The 19,525-nt window shown below is 46.3% G+C and overlaps 1 protein-coding gene across 1 annotated transcript in view; it reads right to left on the bottom strand.

The window, feature by feature from the left end:
* Positions 1-2,683: 2,683 nt before the first annotated feature.
* The window catches only part of ENDOD1 (endonuclease domain containing 1), a 29,875-nt gene continuing 13,033 nt past the window's right edge, over positions 2,684-19,525 (bottom strand). The window contains exon 2 of the mRNA XM_031459312.2: positions 2,684-6,845. Coding sequence (XP_031315172.2) covers positions 5,661-6,845 — 1,185 coding nt within the window. The 3' untranslated portion in view covers positions 2,684-5,660. The remainder of the gene's footprint in view (positions 6,846-19,525) is intronic.

Raw genomic sequence — 19,525 nt, 5'->3', positions numbered from 1 at the left:
GGAGGGATTTATAGACATATATGAGGATCCTAAAGAGAGCTGGCTTAAAACTTCCCTAGGCATCACCTCGCTCCCTCCCCCACCACCAAATTATTGTAATTATTCTCAAACCCATTTCATTAACCATAAATTACAATTTTCTATACTTTTAAATCCATGTAAGTTTAACTCTGGGTGGTGCATGGGTCAAAGCCCCCTTGTTAACCTCGTAAAGCTCTCCCCCATCATCCAGGAGTCTGCAGCTTGTATTTAAGTGCCCAGGAGGCAGGACCCCTCTTGACTGGGGATGTTCGAGCAACTGTCCATAAGGGAAGGGGCTCTGGTTACAGAAGTGATCTCTCTGGCAGTGTGACTATATCAAGATAAAAAGAAGCAAGACTGGCCCTCAAGGGTCAAATCTCAGAAGCCCAGAAGGCACCTAACATGTACATCAGTTGGAGCAGGAGGCAGAGGGATGAAAAGATGCCTGGCAAGGAGGTCAGGAAGAGGGAGTGGAACTTGTCAATGAAAAAGGTGGTTCAGGAGCTCAACCCACAAGCGCGGGGCATCTGCCAGCATGACTTTTTAATTTTAATGTTTGAACCAGAGTGATCCAAAGAACACAAAGAATAAGTAGACTTCTTGTAATTTCTTAATTATGCATCAAAATTCTTTTGCTTCATCTGATTAGTATGGATTCTTCTTTATAAAAATAATCTTTTACGTTTAAAAGGTATGCAGTCTTCAGAGATAGCAGGCAGTTTTTTTAATATCATACTCAAGCCTCCAATGTCCAGATGTGTTGTCAGCATCTGCTTTGGATGCAGGTATGGGATGGGATGAGGTCACCCAAAGATGGCACTGAGGCTGGCAGGCAGGGCCTCCTGAAGACTGTACCTAGTGTGAGCTGGTGGGGGAAGGTGGGTGATCATTTTAATGCTTGCATTAAATTTAATTAACACAATTAATTAATTAAACTTAATTAAAAGATTAAATTAAATGTAATGCTTGCATTCAATTGCATTTTCTGAGGATTAACTATGGGCATCCAGCAATTATGTCTAATCAATACTCCAGGATCAATTAGTCTTTGGGCACTAAGTCATAATACCTTAACTCACAAGGGGCTGAAAAAGAAAAAAGATTGACTATTTACAGTGAATGTCATCTTCCTTTTCAGCTGCTGAAATGTACATAGTCTCTGTCTGGTTAACCCTCGTCCAAGGAAAAGTGTTCTTGGAAAACTCAATCTGTTATAAAACTATGGGCTTAGCCTGGAAAGGTCTGGAGGGAAATGCTTCTCTACTCCAGGTACCAGAAGTGCTCATGCCTCCCTTCCTGAACAGTGCTAACAACATGTAGGGTCCCTGTTCTCAGAATCTCCTTTTTCTAAACTCTAGGTCCTACCCTCGCCTGTCTCTTCAGACATGTTGGCACCACTGATTAAACTCTGGATTCCTTCCTCTTTCATTCTCGACCTCAACTCCCAGACCATACTTTAACCCTAGCCCTTCCAGCTCTGATCTAGAAACATCCTGAGCTCTAAGGCAACTTCTAGCCATTCCATCCAAGGCGGTTGGATATTATGACCGAAAATAGCTCTGTCGACAATTAACATTTACTGAGCACTCACCCTGTGATAGGCATGGTGATAAATGCTTTAACTTCATTAACTCATTGAATTCTCATAACAACTTTCTGAGGTAGGTACTAATATTTAGCCCCATTTTATAGAGGAGGAAGCTGAGGCTTTGGGTGGTAACTTGCCCAAGATCACAGAGTTGTTAATCAGTAAAGCCGGGATTCGAGCCTAAGTCCTTTTGACTCCAGAGCCCCGGCTCCTAACCCTCAGGCAGTATGGCCTCCAGGAGTGACCTTGACCTCTGCTTGAGAGCATCTCGCTGTGGACCCCTGGCCCTACTCACTGCACACAATCAGCAAGGACAAGTGGGCATGAGAACTTTCCTTGCTGACATGTAAGCTTAAAAATAATAGGTTTGCTTATAATTATTAGAAATCAAGCCATGATCTGAAAACACCTACAGAAAGAGACAATGGGAACTCAGAAAAACCCATCTATGAAGGCCAAGGAGTCCACACTACATGGCTCATCGTGTGACGTTTTAACAAGCACATACCGTGTGATGAGCTTAGCTGAAACGCTGCACAGGCACAGAAGGACCCATGAGACCCTGCCTACACTGGGCAGGCGGCTGAGAATTACTGCCACCTCCACCTGGGGGCAGGCAGGGCGGTACCCTACTAAAGGCCACAGAGAGGACTGCCCCCCACCCCCGCAGAGATGGCTTGTTATTCATCACACTGGAGGGAAGGGCTCCTAATGAATAAACAAATAAGAGTGTTTCTATACATTTCCTATGTGATTTAGAACCAGTGAAGCAATAAGCCCCAGGTGCTTGTTTAGGAAGGACACGTCGCAAATATTTGGTATCTCAAATAGCTTTTCAGAGAAACAACATGGAAAAGAGGTTCTGGGGCCTGTTTCCATGATCTAACCTTCTCTCTGTTTTCTCACCTATGATTCAAAATTGAAGACAAACCAAACAAACAAAATCCAGATGGGAGTGGAAATGGCTTGAGTTAATGTGGATCAAGAAGAAAAATGGAAAAAAATAAAAATCACAGATAACCCCCGAAACCTCATTTCAACCACCACTCTTTAGCTATTTCACCGAGAGGCTAGTGAGTTGTCAACAATCACTTTATTGAGCATTGCAAGGTGCACAGCATTGTACATAGCTTGAAAATGTCAAGTTGACTTTAGTCACACCCTCTGCAAAGGCCTCCCCAACGTCCATGGTTTCTGGTTTTCCCTCCTGTGCTCCGGGGTCCAGGCTGGTAATCAAGTGCGCCGTGTTCTCTCCGCTCCAAGGTGGGACCTGTGCATTGTTGATCTCTGCAACCTGGGTGTTCAAGTGCACGTTTGACAGATGAATGACTGCGTGGATGGCTGCTGCTTCACTCTAGCCCCTTCTCCCAACCCCTCGTCTGCATTTAGGGGCAAGGGCTGATGCTGAGTGAGAAGCGAACGCTCAAAAGGCACAATGGAAAAGAGGAGTGTCCAAGGGCGTGGCTGATCCACAGACTAGAAAATCAGCTCCGAAATCACGAAGAGTTGGCTGACCTCCCCAGGGGCCTGAGGACATGGCAGAGCCACAGGAAAATCTTCAAGCCAGAGGTGGGGCTCATGAACCTGAACTCCCAGCTCAAAGCCCACAGCAGCTCACTGGGAATGGGGTTGGCAGAGCCAGTGAACCAGTGGTCCAGAGTGGAGAGTCTCAGCCGCCTAACCTTAGGGATATTTTTTGCTTTATTATCCCTTTCCAGATTTCCAAAAAAGGCCACATCATAATAAATAAATAAGACACTAAGCAACCAGAACTGAAAAGGAGGACATTTTCAAATGGTTCTCAAGCAGCAGTTTGGATGCCCTGCTCCTTCTACGGTGCCAGGGGGCTCAAGCTGCCATGGAAGTCCCTTTGGACCTTACAGGACGCAAACAAGCACGACGAGGGAACGTCGATCCCACAGGAGGCAGTAAGCATGATGCTGTGCATGGATGGTAATCACGTCATCACATAGGCCAGTCCAGCTGGTTCATCAGGGCCTAGCCTGTTTGATGGATGATGGAGAAAACTCTGCCACGGTCCAGGGAGGCAGCTGCACGGTAACCTCCAGCACCATGTATCTGACATCCCAGGTGTGATGGGACGGGTGCAGAAGACCCCAGCTCCTGACCTGCCATCAGCCAGTCTCCCTGGACCTCAGCTTCCTTATCAAATGAGGGGTTAGCCAGACCATCTCTCTGGTCCCTTCTGAGATTCCCTTTCTTTCATCCACCAGGATTCTTGACCCATCAGTACAAGACAAACCCTCACCCTTCCACATACCTTCACACTGCAGAAATGAAGGGAAGCCTGACCACAGACTTTTACGCTCACAAACAGAAATATTAGCAAACCTCCGCACGAGAGTCTTAGAGAAGCTAGTGCACGGCTCCCTCTGACATGGACACGGCCTGGCGCCCCACTCCCCAGCCCTGCATCACAAACTGATGGGGATGGTAGTTTGCTGGCTGCTCTTCTACTTTGGGTCCAATTCAATGATTCTCCTACAAAACATTAACTCTGATTACACTCACGTTTCTTGTCCGCCAACTTGATGCAAACGGTTGGCCCATTCTTCTCTCCCTGTTGCCTTTCCAGACCCCAAGCTTTTGCATCTCACTTCTAGATGAGTGCTGGCCTGCACTCCCCCAGATCAGCATTTTACACTTGGCCCTTTTCTACCTCCCAGCAACTCTTGAGGATGTTCAGAAAAATCCAGGTGGTTCCATCTCAGCTGTGGAAGGCAGAGTAAAGTTTGGGAGGTTCTGCTTCCCCATATTATCAGTTTCAGTGCTAGAATTAGAATGACAAGTGCTTGATCAAAACATTGGTGGTGAGCTCTCAGACAGAACTAGCATTAGTGGGAGAGTTAGGTGTTCCAGCCTCAAACGCACTCTGAAAGTAATTTCCTGAGATAATGATTCTGAATCAAGTTTCTACATACACAAACTTAGATATATAGGTGTATGGATTTTTTTTCCCTAGATGGCTAGAAGAGTTTTTATTCTGTGGCTCTCGTCTATACATTGGTACCAAAACAGTCCTTTAAGGACAGAAGTCAGTGTTCCACTGAGCTGGGTACTTGCTTAAAGTGTAAGAGAAACTGCTCTAGGATATTATCGGATATGAATTTTCATATTATCTTGACATATAGGTCTCTGAGCTCAGTCTTGTCAGCCAGATATTTAATATATGTCAAGTTAATCCGAGCTTGGAGAAGGATGCTCTCGGACCTACAGCACGTTCTCAGAGCAGCGGTCTGACTCTTATGTTCTCTTCTTTAAACTTGGGAGGACTATATTAGACTTTTCAAGGGGCAAACAATCTTTTCCCTTGCATTCAGAATTTGTTATGCCACATCTGGCATAAATTGCTTATCATTACCTAAAAGAAAAAAAGGATGCAAAATTCAACTCTGGAGCAAACAAAACAAAACAAAACACCCCCCCTCAAACCAACCTGATAGGCCCTTAGGAGCCATGGAAAGCTAAGGGATATAGCAGATTCCATATCCTAAGAAAGTTATCTCAGCAGGGAAGCAGAGCTGCACTTCACCAAGTCAGCCAAGTTGGGGAGAAAGAGAAACAAATGTTAACGAATTAGCCAGGAATATTTATATCGGTTTTGCCTTGAGTCCCAGAGAGTAATAGGAGGAGTGAGATTCCCTTCTCCTTTTCTTGGAAACACTTTGGTTTAAAGCTGTCCTCGTTCTCATTCTTCCCTCTCCTGTAATTTTTAATGATCACAAATGAACAGCAGCATGTCTCGCATGGTGATCTGTGTCACAGTGAATAACTGAGCAGCTTGGAAGTTCACCCACATCACAGCCGACAACCTACACGTAATCCCACCCTGAGCATCTCTCTAGGGTCATCTAAACTGTACCATCTTCCTTTGCAAAAACATGCAGACACTCCCACCAAAGGCCAAAATATAATAATTGACAGTGAACAGAAACCCACAGAACAGACAAAATATTCCAGCTTTCTCTATTAAGAAAAAAAAAAAAAAAAAGCAAGTTCCCTGTGACTGGGCACTCTGTTTTCTGAGTTCTTATAACTCCCCAGGATTGTCGAAAGTCATCTTGTACCCAATCCACTTGCAGACGGTAAAAATGGCCTGAAAAAGGCCACCCATGGTGCCAAAAGCTGTGTCGAAGAGCAGAGAGATGATGCCACCAAGGCCCACGGCGATGTCCTGGCACACAATTGGAACTGCGCCTATGGTGTACACAGGGAAAGTGGCCACATCCACGAGGACGCGGACAGGGATGCCCAGGACGCGGCACACAACCTTGAGCAGGCAACAGAGGATCCGGAGAATGGCCCTGGTGATTCTGACCACGACTTTGAGTACCTTCCAGGGAATGCTCGCCAACTCCTCCCCGATGGTCAAGAAGTATGAGATGGTGGCTGAGCCCAGGCGGTAAAGGGAACTTTCTATACCGTGAATCACCTGTTTGGTGACAAACCACAGGAAATACACAACGTACTTCAGGACTCCGATGGCCAGGGAATAAATTAATTGGCAAAGCTTGATGAGCGGGGTAGCGATGAAGCCCAGGAGTTTGCCCAAAAGGCTACTCCTTTCCCCGGCTGGCTCTGGAGGCAACAGGGCGGACCTCGTGCCCCTCGCGCTCCCTTTCGACTGCACCATCCGCTCTTCCTCCTGGACCTGGTTAACCACCTCTAGGATTTTTTTCATTTTCTCTGTATCTTGTTCAGTTTCCCCACAGTTGTTCTGGAACAGCTGTGGGTTGTACGGAAGCAGTTTCTCGAGTTCTTTCACCATCACATCTTCTATGACCTCCGCGTCCCGGGGATGCTGGACAAAGCCCATGGCCCAGCCTCCTCCGGGGACAGCACAGCAGGCCGCCAGCCATACGAACTCCGGGACGCTCACTCTGCCTCTGACTCTGAGGTCTGAGGGCACCGCACCTGTGAGGATGTAGAGCTCGTCCCCGCCGCCACACTGCGGGGTCAGGGCCCGGTCCATCAGGCTGTGGAGATTCATGTACCACCGTTTCTGGAAGGATGGGGTCATGGGAGCTGCATTTGTGAGTGTGAACGTGGCCGTGGGGGAGTCGCCGCTGAGGGAGAATGGGTACAGCTGTCCTCTCTCGTAATCAGAACCCAGGTAGTCTGCATTCAAGGCTTGCTTGCCTCCCAGGCTGTTCGCAGAGGTGGTGGCGTCAGCCTCCTCAGTCACCTCCTCCAGGTTGCTGCTGGGATCATCAATCTGAAAGAAGAGAGAAACTGCTGAGAAGCGTCCCTGTTCACAGCAGGCAGGTGCCCTCAGATCATTCTGCCAGGACCCTAGAGAAGTCCCTTTTGCATGAACACGTCAGCGCTTGGGTTTGGAAGCGTGCACACACTTCCTTCTAATACCCCACAGTCCTGATGTCTGAGAGCATCTTTCAAACAGGCTGTTTCCAATTTCACGCTCTGTGTATACTCCAGTCCTGCCCTGCAGTCATGCCCCATCGTACACTCACACAAATACACCAGCAGGACGTTGGTGTGCAATCAGCTGTGGTTTTATAAATCTCATAGCTCTTTTGGGGAAGACTTTTTCCATGAGATTCAAACTGATCACGGAAATGAAAGCCAGAGGAAAGCAGACCTCAGCAGGCCCATAAAAATCAGAACCGCCATTCTGATCATCAGCCACCAATGTCGGCTGCAATTTAACAAATATATTCTTAATAATTTTGTGTACTTTGGGACATATGAAAAACAGTCAACTCTAATCAGAGTATTTAAAGCAAATGGTGGGAAATGTATAGATTACTGTCAGTTATTAGACACTTACCAGATCAAGCTAAAATCTGACCTACTGCTTTCCTTTTTTTTCTTTTTTTTTTTTAGTTTCTGAAAAAAAATTTTAAATTGAAGTATAGTTGATTTACAATGTTGTGTTACTTTCTGGTGTACAGCATAGTGATTCAGTCATACATATATTACACATACTCTTCGCCGTTATAGGTTATTACAAGATATTGTAGTAACAATATACTTTGCTATACCGTATGACCTTGTTTATCTATTTTACATACAGTAGTGTGTATCTGCTAATCCCAAATCCTAATTTATTCCTTCCCCTGAGCAACTGCTCTTTGAGCCTAATATCCTCATAACATTTGCTATTTATTAACAATTCATTTTCTGTCTAGGTCAATCCAGATATGTTGCCTATATCAATATTGATCAATATAGACATCTCTCAGTTCTTTTTTTTTTCCTTTTTAATTCAGCAGTATAATGTTTCCTTTCACTTTACCAGTCTAAAAGGATGAAAGGAAAGAGCTCAGGCTTGACCCAGAACTGTTTTTTAGCTCCCACACTAGACTGTAAATTCCTTGACACCAGGGACCCTGTTTACAGGACCCAGTCAAGGACTGACACATACTAGAATCTCTAGGCGCTCTTGTCAATGTGAGATGGTCGTCATGGCAGTATTTATAACAGCAGGAAGCTGAACCAACCTACATGTTCAAAAACTGGGAACAGTGAAGTAAATGATGTTTATATCCATCAAAGAAATCTCTCAAAGCCATTAAGAAGCATTTGTAATTATGAACAATTTGTAATGATGGGGAGCTATGTGTTAGAATGTTGAAAGGAAAAGGCAGATTATAAAATTAAATAACAATTTTTTAAAGTCTAAAGCTAGGCAAGAGAAAACTTTGGCAGGAAACACATGAAAATGTCTGCTGTGGCTGTTTGACTCCTGGGGGTACAAGGGGTATTTTTTTGGCCTATTTTCTTGTTTCTCCCCCTGCACCTCTCCTAGCCACATCAACCCACACGTTATTTATGTGTTACTTTCAAAAGAAAAAAAAAAAAAGAAACTAATTAGAATAAGTAAATTCTTACTAATTGATTCCCTAGAGTTGGTGCCACTCACTCAACCTGTCACTAAACCCAAGGGAGGTCAAGGCCATGTGGACTGCTGCACCTCCTGTCAGGAGGGCAGCCAACTGTGTGTTTCTCTGGTGCTGCAATGGCAGATATAGGCACGCTCATGCGTGTACGTACGGGGTTGGTGAAGGCAACGGATGAGCCAGTTGGGGTAAAAGTAGGAATATTCACTGAAGTCTGATGAAGCAATCCATAGCTCACCCTTCAAAGCTGTTCCATTCCTTCCACCCGCCCTAGCATTGGAAATGATCCTAGATGGTCCCACTCCCACCACATCCCTGTAGGACACAGATAAGAAGCTCATTCATTTTGCAGAGCTTCTGCTGCTGCTCTCCTGTAGCTGAAAGATATACTCCATGGAAATATCAGTCTTGTTCCTTAATCATGAGATTGAGACATCCCAGAGCCAAGCTTGTAGAGTCTTGGGTGGAAGGTCAGGAATTTCAAGATGCCTGTTTCTCCATGGTTACGAGGGTACTGTGTCTGCATTGAGCCTGGTGTAGCTTCTCTCTCCCACCTAGGGGAAGCCTGGAGCTGGTGTTTTAATTGGAAGCCATGTAACAGAGCATCGGGCAGCATACTGGTTCACCTTCAGCCCAAGGGCCACCTAGCGAAGAAACAACGCCTACGGGGAAGGCAGGGTGGAGCACAAGTGGAGAAAAGAGAGATCCTGGGATGAAGAAGGGGAAGGAAGAAAAGAGAGTGAGGTAGGAGGAGAAAAGGAAAGGGATAAGAGATTGGGGGAAAGAGAAGAAGAATGAGAGAGAGAGTGTGTGTGAGTGTGTGTGTGTGTGTGTGTGTAACAGACAACACAATGTCTTGCTCTTAGACAGAAACCAGGACTGTGGGTTGATTTACTTCCAAACGTCAGAGCCTGATCTCCCAGCTGCCAAGGCCAGAGTGGACTTAGCTGGTTGCTTCTGCATCCTCTCAGGCCACTTGAGTTCAGGGGGCTCCAGCTTTCTGCCACGGCTGTGTACCTGGCAACCAGGTTAAGCCATTTCTGCCCACACTCCACAGGCACGTGGGAAATGGGACCGGTTGAATGGAGGTGGTTAGGAAGGCCAGGGCTCAATTTCACAATGGGCCTGTGCACCACCCTGCCCTGGGCCTCCCGAGGCAAAGCAGAAACTAAACATACACTCTTGATGTGCACATGAAAGCTGAGTCACCAGGCAGGAAGCAACTGGCTAGAGAAGTTTCCAGATTACTACTACTACCCTTAGAAACTGGTCAGTTGGCTGGTCCCCAGGAGGCACTGTTCCTCTCAGCACCTCACTTGGCCACTTGCTTTTTCTTCTCTACGCTGGCTGCTGTAGCAGAGAACAGCAAAAACAGCAAAACTTCTTGGAGAAAAACTGTCAGGTGTCCTAGGCTGGGCTTGTCTGGTCATAACCTCAGTTCAATACACTAATGTATATAAATCAGTGTGAATGCTGCTAGTCAAAATTAAAACACAAAATAAACAACAGAGAAATTTCCCAAGGTTTAGCTAAGCCAGTCTTAAATATCTGACAAAAATACCAAAGAATATTTTATAAGACCATATGTTGATCTTCAATGAATCCTCTATTCTCTCCTTTGAGGATCCAATTATATCAAAGTCTCTCTTTCCTTTCTGTGACTTATGTTCTTTTTCGTATTTTACGTCTCATTAACTCTTTATATTGCATTCAAGGTGAGCTCCTCAGATCTATCTTCTCATTCACTAAATCTCTCTTTAGCTATGTTTAGTTTGTTGAGGTGTTTTTCTTTTTTTCTTTTTGTTTTTCATTTCAATGATTCTTTTTTCTTTTCTAGTATTTCTATTTGGTTCTACTTCAAATTCTCCTCCTTTTATTTTCATCTTGTGGAATTCTTTTTTTTTATCTTTCAATAGTTTAGACATTCTTAAAAGTCCTTTTATGATTTGTCTATTTTATTTGGTTTTTTCAGTTTGCTTTGTTGCTGACTTCAAGGCGGTGGGTATACTTAAGTGCTTTGTAATTTCTGCTTGTAAGCTCATCCTTATAAGAGGTCTATGATGCTTTGTTGAAAAAGACAAAAGTGAAAACAAAGGCAAATCTAACAGGACTGCTTTCATAGTTGCCTCTGTTGGAGCCCTAAAGAGTTCAATGATTCTGTACTGGTTTCTGAGTTATTTTCTCAGTTCAGGGTTTTCACAGGGAGAAAGCAGTGCACATTTGGACCCATTGAAAGGAAAGATGACGACTTTAAGCTTACTTCTGGAGGGTGGCCATTTCCACTAATGACACAGTATGAACAGCTACTTCCTGTAACAACTCGCAGGTAGCTTTCCCGCCTGCTGCACCAGCGCCACAGCAACTTGCCAGCGCCCAGCTTTACTTGGTGAGCCCAGTTCCAGATCCCTGTTATGAACAGGGTGTGTCACTGTCCCCAGGCAGGCTGAAGCCCCCGCCCCTGGAGTCCGTGTGGCTTCCCCCACACAGCTTTGGCTGTTGGTTTCCTATATATTTCTGGCACCTGAAAATTTCTCTTTCTTATTTTTTCACTGAAATATGAATTTAATTTAAATATATACATATATATGTATACGTATGTATGTGTTTGTAGTGGGAGGAGAGGAATTCCACATCTGCCCAGGAACTTTGTTTTCCCCACTAGTTAAGGTTTATAAAGTTTCTCATGAAGTATCCCTTGTTTCTTTTTGTAATTCATTATAGATTTATCATCTCAAAATTTATTTACTTCACTTAAATCTTTTTTTTTTTTTCTATTTAGACTACCCTCAGATAACTGTTTGGTATAAGTAGATCAGTAGCTGTCAACACCTTTACTCATGTGTCAAGAACTTGACAAGCTGAAGTCTCTCACTAAGAACAGGCTACCGGGACTCCTAGCCCTTTCCCAAATCACATCAGCCAGCTTACAAACAGTCTAATTCTGTTTGGTGTTTGTTTATTTTTACCAAGTTCTTTGCATTATCTATTACCTGTAATTGTTCACAAAGGTATTTCTGTCTTACTGAAATTTATTTCCACTGCTTCTCTATTTTGCAACTTGGGGTCATTAAAAAGTGGATGTTACATTATGAAGTCACTTTACCATATAATTTATTAAACATATTGAATCCCAGGGCTTTATAATAGTCTGCGAACTGATCTCCACTGAGAGAAATGCCCATTATGACTCATACTTCCTGTCTTCAAACCAGTTTTTTAACCTATGACACAACTTTCTTCTGATCCAAAGATGATTAATGTTTTAATATCATTTGTTGAAGAGTCATCTGAAAAATCGAAATAAAATCAGTAGCTTTCATGTATGGAAAACTGTGCTAAACATAACAAGGATATTTGATTTACAAGTGTAATATATTCTTTGATGCACTGTCATGGGAAAGGCAGATGTATTTTTCCAAGCTCTCTGCAGACACAGTTTAATGATCTGGTTATTGCAATTATAGTAAATTACCAGCAACACTGCTTCCTAAAGACAAAAATACACCTATGATGTCAGAGGTAATTTCAGATTACAATTTCTGGGTTATACTTGCCCATTTGCAAGCACCACTAATCTTACTCTTTGGTTTCCCAGTGGAGTCACTGGATGGAGGGACAGGTACAAAGCTCTCTCTGTGTAATCACCCTTGCTGGCCCAGTCCCCCTGGGCTGCTGATGTAATTTGATACAGCTCCTGTGTTTAATGGAAAAATTTTCTTTCCTAATCACAACATGTTAAGTAGGTTTTAGAAGAATGAGCCCCCCCACCTTCCACCAGCATCCTGCCACATAAATAATCTTATAATAAATTCCTTTTCAAATTCAGTACCAAGAAAAATGGTTCTTTCAATGAGCTGGTCTATTTCCTTATACCAGACAGTAAAGGACATTTAAATCTATGGGATTTCTTTTTTGCTTTGGAATTAAATGAAGGGAGACTTTCAATTTTCCTGCTAATATGCATGGAAGGAAAATAGACTAATAGAAAATTGAGAAGGAGGGCTAGAGAGGAAATATTCACCCATTCCACAAGACGTATTAAGCGTATTTATGTGTGATCGTTACTGCAGGAGAAAGCATTGGGACTGGTAATAATAACAACCACCACCACCATTTATCAAGTGCCACACACCGGGCACTATTCTAAGAACTTTACATGTATAAATCAGTGAGTGGGTGCACTACGTATTCACTCAAACTCACAAACACTAGGTACTGTTATGATCACATTGGACAGGTGGAGAAACGGAGACACGTCAAGATTCCGCAGCTTATTCAAGGTCGCACAGTGAGTGAGTGGTGGTGTCACAGTGTGAGCTCAGGAGGTCCAGCCCCCTAGCTGCTGTTCTCAGTCGTGGCTTCATCTGCCTCAACATAAGCCTTCACATCCAGAAACTCACCATCTACTTAGGGAAACAATGCACAGACACATACAAAGCTCAATAGGAAACCAAGAAAAAAACAACAGTGTAATGCAGATAAAGCTAGGAGCCAAATAAATGTTTGAGCAGTCAGATTTCAGAGGAAGGAGGGGCACGAGGAAGGCAGTCAGAGAAGACATTTTACTTTTTGAAGAAAACAGAAGCTGAGAGGGGGTTAGAAGGATGTGCAAGATTTTGATACATTGGGAGAAACAGAGAGGTCAATCAGGCTTAACAATATACAAAGGCTTGGGGGCAAAGACCAGCAGCCTGAGAAAGGAGGATTCTGTGTAAGGAAAAGTGAAAGGCTTAACTGGAAGGAATAGCAGGGACCAGACTATCAATGATCTGATACATAGACAACAAGTCATAGAACAATTATAACCACCACTCACCGGGCGCTCACTGTGTACCAGGCACCATGGGATGTGCTTTACCTGAAGTATCTTTTTTAACCCTAACAGGATCCCTATTACTTTATAGAAGGTGTAACTGAGGCTCAGTCATTGAGCAGCGTGCCAATGTCACCCTGTGGGTGAGGCTGGGTGACGTCGAAAACCCAAGTGGTCTGACGTCAGTGACCATAACACACTACTGCTCTCTCGGCTTCCTGGATGCTTTCAACCCTGTGCTTCCAAATCTGAACTTGACCTGTTACCCAGTGGACATTGCCTTATGGCTTCTGAGGCCAGAGCATCATTAGGGACGTGTAATTCCAGAGAGATAGACACCTGCCCACACTGGACAGGAAAGCCAGGACCATGAGGCAATGGAGGGAATGGAAAGGGAAGGGCATGTGCAAGATCCTGGAAAGAAGGAGCCTCAGGAGGTGGTGGCTGATCCAGGAGGGTCCGGGGAAGGTAAAAGATGATGCCCCAGGCTGGAACCGAGGTCGCCCGGAAATGAAGGGGAGTGGAGGGAAAGCGGACAGGCTGCTCTTTAAATGAGATGAAACTGACCGGCAGAAATATTTTACAGCAGCTGGAGATACAGAACTAGAGCTTGGGTGCCAGAGTGACGCTGGAGGCAGAGGAGTAACATCAACAAAGGCTCAGCCTGGTGCACACACTTCCTGGGGCCCGAGCACTGCGGTGTGACTCAGGGAGGATCTGCCCCGCAGTGCATGTAACCCTGTGGCGCTCAGGACAATAGTAAGTACACAAATGAATGTGTCTACTTTAATAGCTATGCACTCATGTTGACTGTGTCCTGGGAAAACATAGCCAGCATTTCATACACACGGTTCCATGGATATTATTATTTAGGATAAGACTACATTTGTTTTCCAAGGAGTTGATTTCAAGTCAAAGTAAAGCCCAAATTTCAAGTAAACAGCAGCACAGGTGGCAGTCTTGTAAAGCAGGTTTGCAAATGACTATAATTTAGAAAACCCTGCACCGCTGCATCCCACTTACCCGTCACACAACCCTACCAGGTACGCATTACCGTCATCTCCATTTTACACATTGGAAAATTAAAATTCAGGTAAGTGACAAGTACAAGGTCATCCAATTCGTAAGTGGCAGAGCCAACGAGGCTTATGGCCAGCATCTCAGACTCAAAAGCGTCTAGCCCTGAGCCAGCAGCAGCCCACACCTCTAGGTGAGGAAGGGACATCCAAGACCCACAGGGCAACTGACCCAACACTGTAAACTGATTGTACTTCAATTAAAAAAAAAAAAAAAGCCACAGAGCGGAGGACAGTTGCGGGGTGAGGGGGTGCCAGGGACAGAGAGAAAACTGGGAAACAGATGGGGCTGCAGGAGAATCGATTGTCCAGTGTCACTTCAGAGTCAGGAGGACAAAGCTTCAGCTAGAGGATGACCAACAGTGTGTGGCACCTGCACAGAGAGGGAAGGGAAGGACGGAGACAGAGGCTGAGGGCTCTGATGATTAGAGAGTCATTAGTGAGGCTTCAGAGGGTGAGTTCCACGGGGGCTCAGCAAGGAAGACAGGTTGTGGACATGCCTGGATATGAGCAAGACGAGGCTGCAGAACCGACCTCCTGTTTGTGACGTCTTTATGTAAAGGCAGGAGATGAGTAGAGTCTTAGCTGGAGAAGCAGGGTTTACAGGGATAATCAAAGATGGTCCTCTAGCCCCTCCCCCACATGCCCAAGGAAGAGGGGGTGTTGGGAGGGTGGGGCTTCCTAGGTCTCTGTACACAGGAGCATCTTGGGGCTTGAGGGCATCTCAGGGGGATGATTGACAAGGTGGCTAGAAGGGCACGGGGCCACTGAGCAGAGCCCCTGTCCCTGAGGGTTCCTGGTCTGCAAAATCCTTGCAAACCTCAGGAACCAGTGTCACTGAACCACTGAAACCAGTGTGTTTGGCACTGAAGACACTGGAGGAGCCATTTGTTGAGAGAGTGACAGTGATCCGCTGGACACAAACAAAGCTTCAGCACTTGTCAGCATCCAGGTGGGCAAGGGCCAAGGGCTGCAGGTGACGGCTGATGGCAGTGCTGATGTGAGGGGACTAAGCAGGTGCAGATGAGGAGAAACAGGCTCGGGGGACCTGGGGACGGGGAGAAGGCTGGGTCCAGCAGGTCAGCAGCTGGCAGGTGGAGGGGCCAGGTGTGGTTCTGCTGCTGCTGGGCGGCTGGCATGAGGGTAGACAGTGGCGAGGAGTAGCGGACAGAGGGGATAGTTGTGCTGGGCAGGCGGACCACCAAAGTCAAGGTGGGGAAGGGTCTGTCCTTCCCAACCAGTGAGATCACCTCCACATGTTGGAAGAATCCTCTCACTTGCGCTCCACAATACCCTTCGGATACACACACGGTTTCCTCCGATTTGCAGACGAGAAAAGAGAGGCTCCAGAGAGGACAGACTGTCCTCTAGTTCTGCTCCAGGACCTGCCCGTGGAAACGCTGGTCATCAAAACGCTGGTTGGGAAGCTTTGCACTGATTCGCCACGGGAAGGGTGGAGCTTCCTTCCCGGGCAGAATCCTAGGCTGAGACTGGATAAGCACATGCTGAAGACGATTCTGGCAGGATCCAGAGATCAGGGGACCACCTAGTGAGCGCCTAGGTAACTCGAGGGATCGAGGCTCTCTCCTTTGGGGTTTACTTTTCAACGAGAGTTACATAATCGGACGAGTTGAACAGTGGGTGTTCCCGTGTTGTCTTTGCTGTGTGAACTACAATCCACACACAGACGTTAAAGAGATGCTCTCACCCCGCTGCCCGTCCCCAGGTGGGTCGGAGGACCGCCCCTCCCCCGCGCCCCGTACGAGGAACCAAGCCTGCCGCTGACAATCGGAACATCAGATAATCTTATCAGAGCCGGAGCTGGACGCCGCAGACAGGCCCTCCGCCCAGTCCCACGCGGTAGAGTGAAGTCGATCTGAGGACTCGGACCACGGAAGATACCCGGCGCCGGAAAGAGCTGCCTTTCAGAAAAGAACGGGAGGCCACTGGGGCCGCAAGAACGGATGGAGGGCATTGGAGGAGGAATAAACCACGAGGCCTTCCAGCTCTCAGGAAGGGCGTAAACAGAGTTCTCATCTACCCAGTTAAGAAAAAAAAATCCTCCCTGCTTGGCACATAACTATCCTTTATCCTCTGGGGAATAGAAACAGCTTTAGAAGAATTAGAAAGGGTTTTTTTTTTTTTTTCTTTTCTTTTTTTTTGAAGGAATGAGAAATGCAGGGCTTTTCATTTCCTGAACAGCCCTCCAGCACTCAGGGAGCCTCCCCGATGCCCTCCGCCCCCCTCACCCTGAATCACCCAGTCTCTGGACTCCCCCCGGGCCGCTCACACACCTCCCTGCCTTGGGGGAGGGGCGGGATCTGCAGCTCTCCCTGTGCTGTGCACACTGCAGGTGCTTAGCATGCTTCTGTGACAACGAACAGTGGAGAAGCAAAAACAATGGCCTAAGAGTTCTCTCCTAAGTTGGAAAAAGGTGGAACCCAGGAGGGAATGAAAGGATGTTCCGCGTTCATGTCAGACCTTCCTTTTTCTTCAAAATTTGAAAAAAAATAAATAAAAATAAAGGTAGGAGAGGATGAAAAAAATGCATCAGTCCTAAACTGGCACTGCGTGTGGGCAAGGGAGGGCTTGCGAGGAGGCCGGGGGAGAGGGGCACCTCGATGGCAAACCCGTGGGACTCCTGTGTCTGCTCCTCTGGGAGCCCAGCCGACTCCTTTAAGACCTCTCCAGACCTGCAGGACCTTCTCAGGTTACATCACCCTTGGCCGTCTTTGGTTTCCTTCCTCATTACTCACTGAAGCCTGTTTTCCACTCTCTACTCTGCTTTCTTTTCCAGAGCAATTATTCTTATCATTTGACCAAGTGGTGCAGAATTCAGAAAAATCAGTTAAGCTGAGACTTCCCCTTTTCTCATTTTTTTCACCTTGTGAGTTCACACAAGATCAGAGGTTCTCAGGCCTGGCGGCAAGTGAGAATCACCAGGAAGCTTTACAAATCTTGACTGGGAGGGGATGGTGCTTGGAGATCAGCTCCGGATGTTTTTTGAGCTTCCTGGGTGATTCTAAATGGACAACTCCTGGACCAGATGGCGATCAGATTCTCATCTACATCCTTTATTTGTCTCCAGTGCATTGGAATCCCTTCCTAGACACCTACTACAAGAAATGAGTGCTGTCTCCTTAAATCAGTAGTTCTCAAAATTCAGTTTGTATTGGAAGCAACTTGGTCTTTGTTAAAAATGCACATTCCTGTGCTTCACACCAGAGATGTATTCAGTGGGCCTGGGGTGGGGCTCAAAAGTACATTTTGAACCACCGCCCCAAGTGATGCAGATGCAGGCGGTCCATGGACAGCACCGAGACAGAATGCTTACATGGCCTCTGGGAGTGGCCCAGCTGGGCTTAATTTATTCACATGCTAGTCATACTTTGCGAGAGGTATTATCCATACGTCGCAAGAGCTGTGATAAAATGCCAAGAGAGAAAAAAATTATTATAGGGCCATGTGGATCCTCCACCATTGGAGCAGCTAATAGTCTGGTCACCAAAATGGATAAGCATGGATCTCCTGCCTTATTCATGTGTGGAAAGAGAAGTCTATTTTTGCTATATGCCGTTTTTGGATCACATCTCACTTCTGACACCTTCCGTAGCATCCTATACTCGCTGGTTAAATGACAAACTGGCACAGTCATGACACCCCACCCCCTCTTAAATTCCTCCAACCTCTTCTCTCAAATCTCCCCGTACATTCAACCAAAACAGGACAATCCCTGTCCCCCAGCTGTGTCAGTTACATGGTTGTCATAGAAACGCTGCCCTGCTTCTCTCTGTCTTACTGCCCGCTTCATCATTGGCTGGGGACGCCTCCACCACTCCTCTCTGACACTTATGTCCTATCTCGGGGCCCAGGCCCAGCTGCAACCTCATAGCTCCTGCATTGGGTGGTCTCCATTGGCCTCCCAGGTCTGTGCTCCACTCTCCTCCGTCCCAGGATGCTGATTTCTAGGGACCAAATCATCTGAGCTCTCTTGCCCTCTGCCTTCTGAGTGGGGCAGCCAGTGGGAGGAGGGAAGAGAAAGGATTTATTCCCTTGCTCCCTCCCCACCTGGCTGCTGTGGTTCTGGTTCTGGAAGAGTTTCTCTGCAGTCCTGGCTCTCACCAGGTGTCCTCCAGACCCCACAGGCCTGGGATGGTGACAGCTTCCTTTGAAGGCCAAGCCCTCAGGAAGTCCTTTATCATATCTGTTGATGCTCTTAATTCTCTATAGTTTTTTCATTCAATTCTGTCAGTTAAACTTCCTTGAGAGTTCCATCTGTTTCCTGCCAGGACCTGATACAGCCTCAGGAAGATCTTTCGCAAGACCCCAACCCTCCCGGTCCTGGGAGATCACACCCACCTCAGGACCTTTGGAGCATGAATTACACACATGGCTGGTTCGCACAACAGGTTCTGTTGAGTCGAGAAGGTCCCTCGGGTATTTTATCTGGCTGCCCGCTCCAGAATCTCCCCATTAATCCCCAGGTATGCTAGCCCTGGAGCCATATTCAACTCTGACTTCTAATTCAACCAAATATTTCTGACACTTTCTCTAAAAGAGCAGTGTTTCTTACCACGTGACTCTCTCCTACCCACCTCCTTGCCAGTCACAACCAAGGGACAGCCAATCTGGCCAGCAACCTACCAGGTGGCTCTCTTGGCTTCTCCATCCAAGAAGCTTTAGAGCCAGACAATGGTCAGGGTGTGAAGGCGGCTAGATGCACTTCAGGGTTGGCAGCCCAGCTGAGCCATGGGAAAGCAGAACTGGTTAAGGGAGAGACGACAGAGGAGGGTGGGAGAAAGATCCTGAAGACTTTGTGGGATCATTTGGTTTCTAGAAGGTTCCCAATTCTGGATCCTGTGAATCTACCAGTGATCTCTTACTACAGTCCTGCCCTTCACTTGAATAAGCTTGGATAAGCTTCTCATTCATGCACCAACAAGCCTGAAATCTCAGGAGCCCTGTTCTTGTGAGAACCCAAGCGAATCGGGGCCAGGACCTTGCAGGCCAGGAACCTTCTTGACACTTGGATTAAATCTCAGGCACAAACGTGTCTGGGTCCCAGAAATCTGGGAACAGATCAGAGGGGCACACCAGGGGATGGAGAGAAGGCCCTTCTACCAAATTCCTCAACAGAGGAGAATAT

This window comes from Camelus dromedarius, chromosome 12 (assembly GCF_036321535.1).
Source record: "Camelus dromedarius isolate mCamDro1 chromosome 12, mCamDro1.pat, whole genome shotgun sequence".
Lineage (NCBI taxonomy): Eukaryota > Metazoa > Chordata > Mammalia > Artiodactyla > Camelidae > Camelus > Camelus dromedarius.
This window is presented reverse-complemented; position numbering and strand designations above follow the sequence as displayed.